This window comes from Neofelis nebulosa, chromosome 11, assembly GCF_028018385.1.
Source record: "Neofelis nebulosa isolate mNeoNeb1 chromosome 11, mNeoNeb1.pri, whole genome shotgun sequence".
NCBI lineage: Eukaryota > Metazoa > Chordata > Mammalia > Carnivora > Felidae > Neofelis > Neofelis nebulosa.
This window is the reverse complement of record NC_080792.1, coordinates 50,796,066-50,812,640: the sequence shown is the minus strand read 5'-3', so window position 1 is coordinate 50,812,640 and position 16,575 is coordinate 50,796,066. Positions and strand designations below refer to the sequence as shown.

Genomic DNA, 16,575 nt, shown 5'->3' with positions numbered 1-16,575 from the left:
GTATGTGATAAGGGGTTAATATAAAAAATATATAAAGAACTTATATAATTCAACACCAAAAAACTCCCAAAGAATCCAATTTAAGAATGGGCAGAGGACATGAATAGACATTTTTCCAAAGAAGACACACAGATGGCCAACAGACACATGAAAAGATGCTCAACATCAGTAACCATCAGGGAAATGCAAATTGAAACAACAACGAGATAACACCTCATACCTGTCAGAATAGCTAGAATTAAAAATACAAGAAACAACAAGTGTTGGCAAGGATATGGAGAAAAAGGAACCCTTGTGCACTGTTGGGAATGCATGCTGGTGCAGCCACTATGGAAAACAGTACAAAGGTTTTTCAAAAAGTTAAAAATAGAATTACCATATGATCCAGTAATTCCACTACCAGGTATTTATTCAAAGAATACGGAAACACTAACTTGAAGAGATATATACAACCCCTATGTTTATTCCAGCATTATTTATAATAGCCAAGATATGGGTGAATAGAGTATTAGCCATAAAAAAGAATGAAACCTTGCCATTTCCAACAACATAGACGGACCTCGGACCTAGAGGGTATAATGTTACATGAAATAAGTCAGTCAGGGAAAGATAAATACCCTATTTCACTCGTAAGTGAAATTTAAGAAACAAATAAACAAAGAAAAAAAAAGAGACAAAAAAACAACAGACTCTTAGAGAACAAACTGATGGTTACCAGAGGGGAGGTGGGTGGGGGGGTGGGTAAAATAGGTGAAGGGGATTAAGATTATACTTATTGTGATGAGCACTGAGTAAATATGGAATTGTTGGCTCACTATATTGTACACCTGAAACTAATATAACCCTGTATGTTAACTATAATTGAAAAAAGAAAAAAAATGGGAAATAAAATTTCAGAATGCTCTGGTAGCTGCTCAATTCTTTTTACATTCTAGATATAATTGATTTCACAAATGTTTAATTCCAAACGAATGCCAACACTTCATTTTAAGTTTATATTTTTCATGAATAGCACCCACCACATCTCACTTTGAATTTATATTTTGTTGCATGTTTTACCTTTTCTACTACTTGTATGTAAGCTCCTTAAATATGGAACTGTCTTACTCACCTTTGTACAATCTATAGCACTCACGATGATATAGACAGCAGTGCTTAAGAAGTGGTTTTAGAACGAATACAAGGAAAAATCCTAAGCTTATTAAAGGCCTCTGTGATCTACTACTAAAAGCAAAAGATGTATTTGTATATCCTTAACAATGACTGCATAATCATATACAGCACTTTGGGAGATGCTCTCTGAACCTAAAACTAATAAACATTTGAAATAAAAAATTTGTCTTTAGAATACATGTATCAGCTCTGCAAAATCTTCCCCCTTACATTTTGCTAAAGTTAGATTTAATATGGAGATTTTGGATATGGAGATTTAATATTTTTTATTTAAAAAAATTTTTCAAGTTTATTTATTTTGAAAGATAGAGAGAGTGGGGGAGGGACAGAGAGAAGGGGAGAGAGATAATCCCAAGCAGGCTCCACACTGTCAGTGCAGAGCCCGATGTGGGGCTTGAACCCACGAACTGTGAGATCATGATCTGAGCTGAAATCAAGAGTCGGATGCTCAACCAACTGAGCCACCAGGTGCCCCGAATATGAAGTTTTAAAATTTGTTAGGAAAAGTAGGCAATATCATTTAAATAACAAAACAAACTAAATTGTATGTCTAAAAATAATTATCATAAGTTAACACCCTGATGATTTAAAATTCAACGAAAGGCAACTTACTCTATGTCCAATACCATGGATGGATTGGATTGTTCCTTATCTTGCTCATCATTATAGAACAAAATTTTTTTGCTGCTTACTACAACATACTGAAATGAGGAAAAAAAGAGGAAGATATATAAGAGCAACATTAATGTGGTTTAAAATAAGCACAATACTTGTCATTTATGTCTAAAGTATACTGTATTAATCTAAGATCAATGCTAATAACAGAGCAATTAATACAAGTATGTTTTAAAAGTAAAATATATAACAGATTATCAATTAGAAAAAACAAGGCATATATACCTGTTTCTTCCAGCCATATCGTTTGATATTTCCTCTGTTTGGTATTGAAAGCCAGCCTTCAATTCTTGACTCTAGGAGGAAAAGAATATATAGTATTCAGCCTTAAGTAGTAGTAAGAGGAAAGCTATTACAAGTTGTTTGATGGCATGCAGCAACAGGCATTTGAACACAGCTAAATGAATAAGTGCTACAATTTGCTCTTCCATGCTTCAATCACACAAATCAACTGTAATGGCCATACAAATATTGCAGAAAAAAATTCCAAGCCACTTTTCCCATAAAATTAACATTTAGTACTTAATTATAAAAGTATGAAGTAAAACAATACCCTTTAGAGCCAGGCAAGACTGGAATGGATTGCAGCTTAAATGGGATATGATACAGAAGACTTTAAATATCATTTAACACTTATAAAACTATTTAGCAAAATAAAAAATGCAGCAAGTGGAACATATCAGAGCGATGATTTACACAAGAAAGAGCAAGCAAAAGTACAGAGAGGTGTCCTATTACTCACAGAAGATAAGAATAGAAGATAAATAAATAAGGAATGCAGGCAGAATCAACTAGATACAAAGAATAAGAGACAAGCATTTTATTTGTTTTCTTAGCACAATATTCTGACAAACTTTTTGGTAAAACACCTATAATAATTTCAATAAAATTGCTAAAATCTGGTTGGGGGGGGTACTTAATTCTAGTGTTAAAGTCCAATTGTAATTCTTTTCAAACTAAAGAGGTATAAATAAAGACTTTTAAGTATGTGATACCAGAACTTAATAAATAGCCAAAAAACATAGAATTGAGTTGGTCAGCTGCTATTACTTTAACCAGTTTGTGCATACCAGAAATTCCTTGACTAATACAATCAAGGTATTTAAAAATAAATATTATTACTGTTTAAATATAATTGTTTATGAGAAATATCTGAAGGAAAAAGATGATTATTAGAAATCATTATTTTATATCAGGTTAGAGATAAGAGTATTTTTTTCTATATCTGTCTTATGATTTGAAACACAAAAAAATAAAAAAGTAAGCGATTTTCAAGTACAATGCTTAAATCATGACCCTAACAGGAATATATAATGCCTTTCCCCACATATAAAAGCTGTAAAACATCTAAGTCTTAAAGTAATCGTAACAACAATAGGTAACATTTACCGAACACTTGTTTGACATGTGCTTTCCAAGTAATGTCACATTTAATCTATGTATATTATCCCATGAATGTATATTATATTCCTATGAATATAGGATAGCATAGATTCTACAATTATCCCCCATTTACAAATGAAGAACACCAAAGCTTAGAAGGTAAACTGACTTGTCCAAGGGTATACTCTATCAGTAACTGTCAAAGCTATAGAGTTTACCCTGGCAGGCTAATTTCTGAGCTTGTGTTCCTAGAACACCATGCTATTCTGTCCTTAACTAAAAAGCTTTGCAGTTAATTGAATTGAATATTCTTCTTGTACCAACTTCTTCCATGTACCTGTCTTTTGCTTTTGTTACTCCTCTTCATCTAACTTATAGTTGTTAAGGTGGAGAAAATAATGAGAAAACTCAGCTCAAAACAATCCTCTTCTCCCAACTACTCCCAGCAACTTCTTAGTTCATCAATAATTGTTTTGTCTCCTTAAGTAGTTCCTTAGTAAGTTTTGTAAGATCAGGGACCATATCCTGACACTATTTTTATATATTTCAAAGCATCTGACACACAGAGTAGGTATATATTTTGATTATTTTACAGTTCTGCTTTCCCCCCCTGAATTAGCCAGTTAAAGCTACCCTTTATAAATGATGGTTTAAAAACCAAAGGGCAGTTTTAGGGGCACCTGGGTGGCTCAGTCGGTTAAGTGTTCAACATCGGCTCAGGTCATGATCTCACATTTCTTGAGTTTGAGCCCGTCAGGCTCACTGCTATCAGCCTATCAGGGCAAAGCCCTCTTTGGATCTTGGGTCCCCCTCTTTCTGCCCCTCCCCTGCTTCCGCTCCCTCAAAAATAAACATTAAAAAAAAACAAACCCAAAGGGCAGTTTTACATTAAACAACACACAGAAGGTTGCTAATCACTCACAAATATTCTTACAAAAGCATCAAGTTATTGTTAGGAAAATTTTCCTTTGGTGTGCTCCAAATTGCAGCTCGTTTACTCCTCCAATTTACTACCAGTAATTCCTCACAGAAAATATGTGAAAGCCACCGAAATTTTGACCTTTATACAAAATTGTGTATGCCAAAATACCCCACACTCAAGTTATTTCTCCTATGAGAATATATGCCAAAAATATTTATGCTTTATGACTCTAGGTTTGGATTATCTGCCAGTGTTTTCTTTAATGTATTTTCAATGGATTGTTGTAGGTTATGACTTTTTCTGTCATTTCAGTGTTTCTTAAGAAATTTTGTACATCAAAGGCATTTTATGAATTAAATAAGCCCTTTTTTATTTGTTCCCATTTAAATTAAATGAAATTTGGAACTCAAAAAAAGGTGCTGAGGATATGTGAAGGTCTTCATCAATTTATAATAATATATTTTTTTAGATTTTTTTAAATGTGTATTTATTTTTATTATTTTTTTTAATTAAAAAAAAATTTTTTTTACGTTTATTTATTTTTGAGACAGGGAGAGACAGAGCATGAACGGGACAGGGTCAGAGAGAGAGGGAGACACAGAATCTGAAACAGGCTCCAGGCTCTGAGCTGTCAGCACAGAGCCCGACGCGGGGCTCAAACTCACCGACCGCGAGATCATGACCTGAGCCAGAGTCGGACGTTTAACCGACTGAGCCACCCAGGCGCCCCTGTATTTATTTTTAAAACAGACAGAGTGCAAGTGGGGGAGAGGCAGAGAGAGAGGGAGACACAGAATTTGAAGCAGGTTCCAGGCTCTGAGCTATCAGCACAGAGCCGGATGCGGGGCCCAAACCCACAAGCTGTCAGATCATGACCTGAGCCGAAGTTGGACACTTAACCAACTGAGCCATCCAGGAGCCCCAGGTTTTCACCAATTTAAAACAACAGGGTTACAGGAGAGAATTTTAGTTTTTCCTTCTGGTGCATTCCCTTCACAAAAGCAGGTGAACTAAGCTCAGAGACAAATTAAAAACTACATACTAGCTTCTCCTCTGTTTACTTACTCATGTCTTACATACAAGTTAACATATTAGTTGTGTGTGTGTGTGTGTGTGTGTATACATAAACCTCCTTTAAAACCATGACAACTTGTGACATATGTAGCAATCTGAAAGTAAAATGTTTTAAATTCCATCTTTTCCATCACAAACACAGAAATCAGCTTCTCCAGATTAAAACATGTTGAGGACTCCTAACTACATTATCATCAATAATATGCTACAAAAGTACAAAGTACAAATACAACTTGGCTCCAGGTTTTATGTATTTGTAAAGCAATTTTAACTTATAAAAAATTTATGTATGTACCATTGCAAATCAGCAATTGATTCCTTTACCCAAATAAGAGACATAGAGACTATATATAAATCGATATCCAATACAGCGAATTTAAATATCAAAGTTAACTGCTGAAGACTATCAAAGTTTACTTGCATAAACACATACTGCTTAAGAAACAGAGCTAAGGAACCATTGCCAAACATTTTAATTATATTCAGAAGTGATATAAAAATGAAATTAATGTTCAAGAATTCAGATGCATCATCTCCAAATCATTGATTAGATGTGGGCAAGTTGGAAGTTCTCATATACTTAAATACTTGGCAATACACCAAGAAATCCACCATTTACAGGTTTAAATTTCAAAGACTGAGAGACATAAAGTTAGATGGAAAGAGAATGAGGCAGATAATCCACAAGAGATAATGAATATTAGAATATTGATACCAAGTGTTTTTCCTAGTGCTTCATCTACTTTTACATTCTTTTCAGATTATTAGGTCAATAGTTCCAAAAGAAGGAAAGAGAAAGAATAAGGGAGTTATCACGTTGTCTTTTTGTCACTGAGGCAATAGGAAAATCTTAACTCAAGTGTAATCTTTATATTTACACAGTGTGCTATGCCACAACCTGCCACAGAACCAAAAGGAGGATGAAAACATAAAAGAATTAGAATAAAAGTAATTTAAGAACTTCAGAAGGTTGTACAACAGATAATTTTTTTTCTAAGCTTTTGAGAATTGGGAAACAGGAGAGATTTTATCTACTTAAGGACAAGTAGAGACTGAGCTCTAGATATACAAGATAATTAAATGAGAATCTTTATATTGAATGATGAAATCTAAAACTAAGTTATATTATCAGTTCATCCACCCAACTACCTATAAACACCCATCTCACTGAACTAAAAAATATGATCCATATTTCAAAAGGCCTTTAACTTTTGAGTAAATGTATTCCATTCAAAGTTCTTCCTTTTTCAGTCTGTAGTTTAATTTTCTAAAATTAAAAAAAAAAAATGTTTATTTATTTTTGAGAGAGGGACAGAGTGCAAATAGGGGAGGGGCAGAGAGCGAGATGGAGACAGAATCTGAAGCAGGCTCCAGGCTGAGTTGTCAGCACAGAGTCCGACGTGGGGCCTTGAACTCAGGAGCCATGAGATGATAACCTGAGCCAAAGTTGGACACTTAACCAACTGGGCTACCTATTCAGCCCTCTGCTGACTGATTCTTAAGTGTATTTATTAGGTCAGGATTCTGAAATCTAAATGGATCCCTAACTTAAGTCAGCGAATCAAACCATCTGATCGTCCTCTGAGTTTAGTTTTCCTGAATAAGCCAGAATGGAGGACAAAACTCATCACCTTCCTCCTCTTTAGATGTCCCTCAAACTCATCATTCAATTCAAATTTTTTCTGAATAGTATTTACCAATAGTGAATTGACTGAAATGTTTAACCTAATAAAAAGAAAACCAAGATACACATAATAAGACATCATTATAACCAAAGTTAAAGGGAAAGGGGTGGAATAAAGACAAAAAACCTGGACAGGATATTTAACTTTATCTAAATAGAAAGAATTCCTGGACTCTAAGCTACAATTTCAGTTCAACAATTGAAAGGATGTAGCCAAACACCCCTAAAAGTCATACTGATGATTAAATCTAACTTTTGAAAGCTTTTCAAACAACAGCTGAAGCAAGAGGTTCTTGTTAAATCCAAAGTGATTCTCTGATAAAGGACATGCACCTACAAGATTCTCAAGAGGCAGAAGGTTTCAGAAAACCAAAAATGGGAAAAGTGAAGGAATTCTTTGACCACTATAATAAGAAATTTTGCTCCATGCCCTTCTAAGAGATCTGATTTTGGGCTAGAAAACACACAAAAGGAGGAGGGCAGGGATTACATGGTATATAAGTAAGAGTTGAATTCACTTTTCACTTTGAGTCCCACTTTCTTGACCAAGAACAATAATACCATTTTCTAAGTAGTCTATTAAGTTTTTTATATCAAATTCTCAAAAAACAGTATCTGTTAAAATAGAATCACTATAATATAAAATGTGCTACTTCATAAATATCTATTAACACATTACACAGGAAATACACAAATTAAAATCAATTTTCAAGTTTATGGCCATGTAAACAAAACCTCCAAAACCTTGAACTAAGAATATGCAGTAGTATGTAGGGGGTTCCTGGGTGGCTCAGTTGGTTAAGTGTCTTGACTTCAACTCAGGTCATGATCTCACGGTTCACGGGTTTGAGCCCTGCATCGGGTTCTGTGCTGACAGCTTAGAGCCTGGAACCTGCTTCAGATTCTGTGTCTCCCTCTTTCTCCCTGCCCCACCTTTGCTCGCACTTTCCCCTCCCTCTCTCAAAAATAAACATTAAAAAAAAAATGATAAGCAGCAGTATGTCAAGTTTGTGTGTGTATGTAAACATTTATATCTTTAAAATTTGTAATGCATGTTTTAACATTTATAACCTATTCACTTCTAAACTGAACATGTATTATGTGTATTGCTTATCTCTGTTAAAAAGACATAAATGTACTATAACTTACCCTACACTAAATCCAAGAATTTTAATTGATTCTCAACTGGGAGAAAAAAAAAAGATATAGAAAAAGTCTGAAATCCTAGATACTCTCACTTTTGCCTTTACTTGACTCTCTGCCCCCTAACTGCATCTCTCAATCCCTTTTATCTATTTCTCTAAATTCAAAACTTAAAGTCTGACCGAAGTTTATCTCTACTACTTTAGAAAGGTCTATATATAGGCTGGTATGGTTCTGATTATTAAGTACAGTTCTTAGTTTTTGCACAGAAATACATAAAAACAAAAAACCCACAGTACATTAAAGAGCTGCTACTCATGAAAACACATATAATAATTTTCTTTAAATAATGAGAGGTATAAGCAGCTTCAGCTTTCACCATTTTCAGCTTTTAGTTAGGCTGTTTTGGTTCAAAACCTTTTTCAGATTTCTATTCAGGTAGAGCCTCTCAAATTTATTTTAATAGCCTAAAATTTCTTTTGACTGCTTTTATTCTATAAAATGCAAACATAATCAGACTTTGGCTAACAGAAGCATAAATTTCTTCTTAAGGATCCATGGGAAAAATAAAATGACAAAGAGGTAGAAAGCTAAATGAAAGTAACATACATTAATTTCCATGAATGAAGCAAACCTGAATGAAGTAAAATAAATGTTCTTACCTGGAAGGTTTCCATCAGTTTCATCAGCACTAGGAAAACTAGCAACACTTGTAGAATCCGAAAGGTCCAAAAGTTTAGCACGCAATTGCTCAATATCACTCTCTTTGCTAGCCAATTGCATCTGAAGCTCATTCCTATGTGTACATTCTTCTACCAATTGCTATTTTTGAAATAAAGAAATCAAAATCAAATTTTCAAATTAAAAATTAAGAATTAATGGAACTATGAAGAATCTAAAACTACTAATACTAAAAAATTAGTATAAACTTCATGAATGTTTACTACCACAGATTTTGATACAATTGTAAAAAATGCAAGTTCTCTTCCTCATTAATACATTGCTTGGTAAACTCCTTTTCTCCTTGCTTTCAACAAATTTTGTTTGTATTTTTTAAATGTAAAGCATCAAAACACAAAAACCAAACACCTGTTAAAACAGTAGGAAATGCTTTTATGGCTTCAAATGAAATAGTTTAAAAAATATGGAAAGCTTCTCAGGATGGTAAAACCATAAATGATAGAGAGTCAGTGCTTGTATCCAAGTCAATCTAGGACCAGAGACCAGTTCTCAATTTTGTGCTATTTACAGGCCAGGAAGTATAAAAAAAAATTAAGTTTGATATTTTGATTTCAGAAAAGTGAGTCCTGATTAAACAAAAAAATATACAATACTTCAAATCCTCTAACTTAACTGTAGTTAGTATTATACCAGTCATATCTCAATTTTAATCAAAAACCAAAAAGGCAAAACTTCTTTTTGATTCTCTCAAAGGAGCATCTCTAATCAAGCAAATGCTAATGGGTAAAAATTATCATGGTTAATAGGAAATGGAGTATCTTTCTAGTTTTTCAACATCATGGTTCATATTAGAGTAATAATGATCAAACTGTGGAGAGTATAAACCTGAATATGCATTTTTATGCTAAAAATATCTAGAGAAGATCAATAGATAATAGGTATAAACAGACATAACAAATTAAGAAAATAATCCTACACACACACAAACCTTACCGCTTGCATGTCATTCAGTTCCTTCTGATGTTTCACCACCATCTGGTTGAATTTCTCTCTTTCTTGGTTGAGTTCCAGTTGAAGCTTTCGATTTTCCTTTTCTTTCTTTCTCAAATCCTGTGTATTAGCTTTCTTTCTATCAATTTTAAAATCTTTCCGATTCATTATTTCTGCCAACTTGTTAACAGCCTATTCAAATATTAAAATATTATTAAATAAGGATCTACGTTGGAACCATCTGATTTAAATCTCCACTAAAAATGTATTTTCTGGGGCGCCTGGGTGGCGCAGTCGGTTAAGCGTCCGACTTCAGCCAGGTCACGATCTCGCGGTCCGTGAGTTCGAGCCCCGCGTCAGGCTCTGGGCCAATGGCTCGGAGCCTGGAGCCTGTTTCCGATTCTGTGTCTCCCTCTCTCTCTGCCCCTCCCCCGTTCAGGCTCTGTCTCTCTCTGTCCCAAAAATAAATAAAAAACATTGAAAAAAAAAAATTAAAAAAAAAAAAAAAAAAATGTATTTTCTTCCTCAAAATCAGGAAGGACTATTTTGTGTGGGAAAATCAGAAGAACCTAATAAAGGATGGAACATAACTTGTAGCACAAGTAACTATTACTGTTTTATCTCATTGTTCAAATGTAAGAACCAGATTAAGTCTTGTAAAAATTTTTTACAAAGAATTTTTTTACTGTTCAATAATCATTCAGCATTATACTGTACGTAGGCACTTTGATAGGTACTAGATATAAAGACAAAAAATAGAGTTATGCCTCAAAGGTATCATAGTCTGATGGAGGAGCCAGACAAGCACGCATTACAGTACAGAGTGGTGAGTTAAAAGAAAAGAGGCTAACAATGGTGCTATGGGAGCAGTACCTAACTGAGACCTGGGGAAGTCAGGGGTGGCTCCCTGGTGTACCTGCACATGTGTCCACATATGTTTCTTAAAAAGACAAAATAAGAGTTGGATAAGCAAAGAAGAAATAGTATTAAAGAGAAGAGCCAAGGATGGCATTATAATCAGATGAAACCACACACAGGCAAAAAGGCCCAAGATAATTTTTTTCCTTGGGACAAGTAGGTAAGTAAGGAGACGGTATCTACTAGGCCATACTGAGGCCCTTTTGAATGTAAGAGAGAACAGCTGAGGTTAATCCCTTTTGCCAGAAGGAAAGAACATATTCAAATTGAGAAGTGTTAAAAGCATGTGAAATTAAGCTACATAAACTAAAACATAAGTCATGGTATTTTCTGCAATTATGTTTAAAAGAAACCGAAGATTTTTCCATTAAAACAGAAAAAAAGCCCAACTACCATCATTTCCATGTACATTTAGTCCTATCTAGGATGAGGAGCCCATATACATATTTTAATGGAGTAAATGCTTATTTCATTGAATTCATAATGCATATTGTTATTTTTCTAACAGTAAATCTAACATATTAAAAGAAAAATAAAAGACAGAACTATATTATGAAGAAAGTGAAAAGCCCTTGTAGTATCACCCATCAAAGAGTACCTCTGCTAAAGTCTCTTTTTTCAATCTGCTGGGTGTGTATCCTTCTAAACTTTTCCTTATGTATATAAGCTGATTACATGGGTATTTAAATTAGAAAATGGGATCATGCTATACATTCTGTGCTGCAACTCGCTTTTTAAATTTAATACTATATCATATATCATGGGAAATACAATTTCCCCATGTCATTACATATATGTCTATTTCATTTATTTTTAATAGCTCCTTTGCTCTGTATTGTATGGATATATTATGATTTATCAATACTATGCTGATGGGTGGTTGGGTTATTTTTATTTTTCACCGTTAAAAATAATGTTGTGGGGTGCCTGGGTGGCTCATTAAGAGTCCGACTTCAGCTCAGGTCATGATCTCGTGGTCCGTGAGTTCGAGCCCGTATCGGGCTCTGTGCTGACAGCTCAGAGCCTGGAGCCTGCTTCAGAATCTGTATCTCCCTTTCTCTCTGCACCTCCCCCACTTGCACTTTCTCTCTCTCTCTCTCTCTCTCAAAAATAAACATTACAAAAAAAATGTTGCTGTAGGGGCGCCTGGGTGGCTCAGTCGGTCCGTCATGGCTCAGAGCCTGGAGCCTGCTTTGGATTCTGTGTCTCCGTCTCTCTGCCCTCCCCCCCACTCATGATCTGTCTCTGTCTCTCAAAAATGAATAAACGTTAAAAAAATTTTTTAAAGTTGTTGCTGTAATTACATTTGTATGTGTTTCTTTTGAGCATTTATGGAGTTATTTATACAGGATAAATTCCTAAACGTGCAGTTACTGGGTCAAAGAATATGCACATTAAAATATGTTATTCTGTTAATTGTTCTCAAAGTTTACTCCGTCAAAAACTACACAAATAAATTTCCCTATGTTCTTGCTAAAGAGGAGTATTATATCTCTCTCATTCAAATGTGCCCATTTGTCAAAAAGATACCTCATTATTGCTTTAATTTTTATTTCTTGGTTTATGGTAATGGGTTAGCTTTTTAAAATTCTTTTTTTCTCAAATGTCTCTTACTTTTTTTTCATAGAAGATTGTCTTTTTATTTGTAGACCCTCTTTTATTTGTATTTCTCTACATTTGTTATAAATATTCTTCTTAGTTTGTTTTCTTTCAACTTATGTTGTTTTGGGCTCCCCAGACCTGAATTTTAATGTAATAAATGTCAATCCTTTTCTTCATGGTCTATGTTTTGATGTAAAAGTAAGTACAATCCTTCTACTGAAGGATTTTCAACAGGTATTAAGTACATTTTTGAAGGATTAATCTAGTTGCAACATGAAAAACTGCTGAGAGGGAGAGTAGATAAGTGGTAAAAAAGCTAATATAATCATTTAATAAAAAGTAAAAAATATGTATTTTACCATAAAAATCAACTGGGGTACACAGTACCTTATGAAGAATTTAAACTACTGTGTAAGTTAGTAAAATAACAAGATACCAAGTTTTAGTAAAAATGTGAACTGCATCATTAAATATATAGCAAAATGATACAGTCACCCCTATAGTTTCTTACTTACTCCTAGTTCTTCTCTCTTGGCTTTAGTCAAGTGTTTTCTCTTCATTAAGTTTTCCTACTGTCAATTAATTATAGATCTTCTGTACAATCTGAAACATGTTCTTACTAGTCAAATGACTAGACAAGCTACTTTCTGAACTCAATTAAAATCCAATTTCCTGAAAAAGACTTCTATATTTAATGAAGAAAGAGTATTACATTATTTGTTCCAGTGAAAAGATTGAACATTACAACCTAAGTTTTAAGAAAAAGTTCACAAAGAGCAAATGTTAGCTTCTGAATATATGATACTCAAATACAAACATATGGAAAAGGCTGAGAGAGAATGTATACCTGTGTTTTAAGGGTTCTTTCTGTACTGATATTCTTTTCATAGGTAGCCTTAAGATTATTGATCTCTTCCTCTTTCTTCAGTTTATATTCTGTTAGCAAATTATATAAAGTGTTATTATATGACATTAAATTTCTGCATTCAAAATTAAGGCTCTTAATTATGCAAATTAGTTTATACATCATAACTTTTAATAACTTCATTAAGATAATTCTTTTTTGTTGTTTTATTGAGGTATAATTGACAAATAAATTTGTAAGATATTTAAGTTATACAATATGATAATTTGATAGATGTAAACATTGTGAAAGGATTCTCCCATCAAGTTCATTAACATATCCATCACCTCACATATTTACCATTTTCTGAGATGAGAACATTTAAGTTCTACTAAGATAATTCTTAAGGCTACAGAAGCTATTTAACATATGAAAACAAATATTTCAAAAACCTAATACACAATATAAATAGCTAAGATTTACCTCTGAACTTGATTAAACATAATTAAAACAAAACAAAACAAAAAACCTTACATACCTTCCTCTGTCCTCCTCATTTTATCAGTTAGCTCTTCATTTTCTTTTCTTAATAACTCAAGATCTTTGGTTAGCATGCTGTTTGTTTCTTCAAGCTTAACAAAACACACAAAGGTTTAAGTTACATTCACTTTGCTAGTCTCTTATTTAAAACAGTAACTTCAAAAAAAAAAAACCTTCACATTCTCCATAGATGAGGACAGGTCAAACGCTGCTTTATTATGAAAATGCCTGGTTTCCGGTTTAACATATGTGGATATAATTAAATTCAAAATATTTTAAAACAATTGCTAGCTTCTAAAAATTACTTCAGCGGGTGTGTATGTGTGTGTGTTTTTGTGAAAGGAAGAAAAAAATGTAATGGAAGGAGAACGACTACAAACTTGGGAAATTTAAATTTAGGTTTCTAGCTCTGTGATTCTTAGCAAGTCACAATGCTTTTGGGCCTCAATTCCTTCATCTGAATAATGATGATGAAAACGACAATTAAAAACATTTTGCTTTCAGTAATGTACTACTCATTCACCATTCTATGTATATTATTTCACTTAATGTTCATAAGAATCTTGTGGAATAGGTATTATTTCTTTTTCTTTTTTTTTTTTTTAAGTAAACCCTATGCCCAATGTGGGGCTTGAACTCACAACCCTGAGATCAAGAGTTGCATGCTCTACTGATTGAGCCAGCCAGGCACCCCAAATATTATTTCTATTTTATAGATGAAGAATCTGAGGCTTAGAGAAGTTAATGCACATTGCCAAGACCATGTAACTTCTTAAAGGCAAAGCTAAGATTTAAACCCAGGACTATCTACACCAGAGCACTTGATGGTAACTTCAAAAGAAGGAAAATCTAACTCCCCCTCCCATTCCCATAATCTATATAGAGAACAGTATAAATTTCAGGAATAGTTAATTATAGTATTGGTTTTCTATAATTAATTTGTAAATATCCATAAAGAATTTCTCATCCCCAAATAGTTTCTCTGAACTTTATAGAATTCTGGCCATAAAACCAGTTGCAATGTATTAAGATAACACAACAAATGAATTTAAGCTAAGCATTTCCTTACATAAAATATATTAAGATCTATAGCCAGAAAGAGAAAAAGTATATTACACTGAAAAAGAATTTCAGTCATTAACAATGGTTTTGGATTATATAAACTATTTTATACAGGAGTACAGACTGACCACTGTGTATAAGCAAAGTCAAAGTAAATACACATGCATACATATTCACCTTACCCTAACACTTTAGGATGTGGCCTATTTTTATTTAATTTTAGTCATAAACCTTACGTGAAAACCACACTTACCCGACTAACAGTGTGATCTTTATCTGTAATCTCCTGTCTATTTCTTGAGGCAGCTTTCTTGCTTTCTTGGGTCAATTCAAAATACTGTTCTTCCAGAAGCCCTCGAGCCAACTGCTCAGACTCGGCTTTTGTTTCTGCTAGATCCAACTGAGTAGTAAGAGTTTCTCTACAACAGATTTATAAGAGAAATGGATATAAAGAAATTCAGTTATTCTTTCAACTTAATGATATGCTTAAAAAGACAACTATATTTAAATAATAATAATTCATTGCTTAAATAAAATCCATTACTTGAATCCACTTGAAAAGTTCTATATAAATAATAAATTTAACCTCTCAGACTCTGAAAAACTATAAAAGTAAAGAACTCTTTAATTGTGTATCTGCTATTGTGCTTAACTAAGAAAAGTTAATAAAGCAATGGCAAGTAGTCTACTTTTGAAAAGGAAACTGTTGTGGATTAGAATGGAAGGTAGCATGGCACAGGAGAAAAATAATAGTCTTGTAAACCAGGAGGCCAGACCTAGACCCTTATCCCTATTCTATCACTAACTAATTGGGCAAGGACCCTGGGCAAATTTCTTACATTTCCTGGAGCTCAATTTAATCAAATCTGTAAAATGAGAGTTAAGCTAAATGATTTTTGAAGTCCTTTCCAGTTCGGAAATTTAATGAGATTATGAAGACTTATAAACAGATATTTAAACCACTATAAACTGTTCCAAGAATGCTCCTTGGGAATAACACTTTAAAGCTTTTTTGGAATTGACATTCAGACCAGGACCAAATCACTCCAATTTCCTTGCTCTTCCTGAAGAAGCTATCTTGGTCATAAATGTACCCCCCTATACACAGTAGGTGCTCAATTAATGTTTGCTAAGTGAATAAATGACTTCCACCTATCTTTTACTAAGGGAATAATACAAATGAAATTTTCTGTCTCAAGCCTCTCTCAAGAGGGAGATATATACTAACTACAGAAAAAAAAAAAAAGAATATTCATTCATTTGTCCAAAAAACATTTACCTAAATGGTTACTATGTGCTAAATATGGTTGTACTAAGTAAGACATACAGTAGTAACAAAGTCTCTGCCCTCAGGAAGCATACCTTAGTGGGGTGAAAATGGTCAATTTAAAAAATGAGCAAGTAATATACAGTATCCATAGAGAACACAATAAAATGAAAAAGGTAGAAGAAGCTGTGCATGTGGTATTTTATATAGGGTGATCAAGGAGGCCTCTCTGCTAAGAAGACATGTGAGAAGAAATATGAAGGAAGGGAATGAGCTATGCGTATCTGAAAAGTGGTAAGTTGGAAGAAACATCTAATGAGAAATGCCCTAAGTTTGGTCTGAAAAAAGTTAGTGTACGTGAAGTGGGAGATCAAGGAAAGTTGTGAGAAATGTATTAAAAGAAGTTGGAAGAGATAAAGATCTTATAAGGCTTTCTAAAACAGTATACGGAACTTTGGTTTTACTCTGAATATTCTGTTTTTAAAAGATCATTCTGGGGGCGCCTGGGTGGCTCAGTCAGTTAAGTGGCTGACTTCGGCTCAGGTCATGATCTCATGGTCTGTGAGTTCGAGACCCGCGTCAGTCTCTGTGCTGACATCTCAGAGCCTGGAGCCTGT

The 16,575-nt window shown here is 33.7% G+C and overlaps 1 protein-coding gene across 3 annotated transcripts in view; it reads right to left on the bottom strand.

The window, feature by feature from the left end:
• The window catches only part of ROCK1 (Rho associated coiled-coil containing protein kinase 1), a 163,846-nt gene that overhangs the window by 8,069 nt on the left and 139,202 nt on the right, over positions 1 to 16,575 (bottom strand). For all 3 annotated transcript variants that reach the window (XM_058692553.1, XM_058692555.1, XM_058692554.1), the window contains exons 23-29: positions 14,945 to 15,110; positions 13,628 to 13,721; positions 13,093 to 13,181; positions 9,729 to 9,917; positions 8,717 to 8,876; positions 2,074 to 2,144; positions 1,786 to 1,874 (exon numbers count right to left, since the gene is read on the bottom strand). In XM_058692553.1, the coding sequence (XP_058548536.1) occupies positions 1,786 to 1,874; positions 2,074 to 2,144; positions 8,717 to 8,876; positions 9,729 to 9,917; positions 13,093 to 13,181; positions 13,628 to 13,721; positions 14,945 to 15,110 (858 nt within the window). The remainder of the gene's footprint in view (positions 1 to 1,785; positions 1,875 to 2,073; positions 2,145 to 8,716; positions 8,877 to 9,728; positions 9,918 to 13,092; positions 13,182 to 13,627; positions 13,722 to 14,944; positions 15,111 to 16,575) is intronic.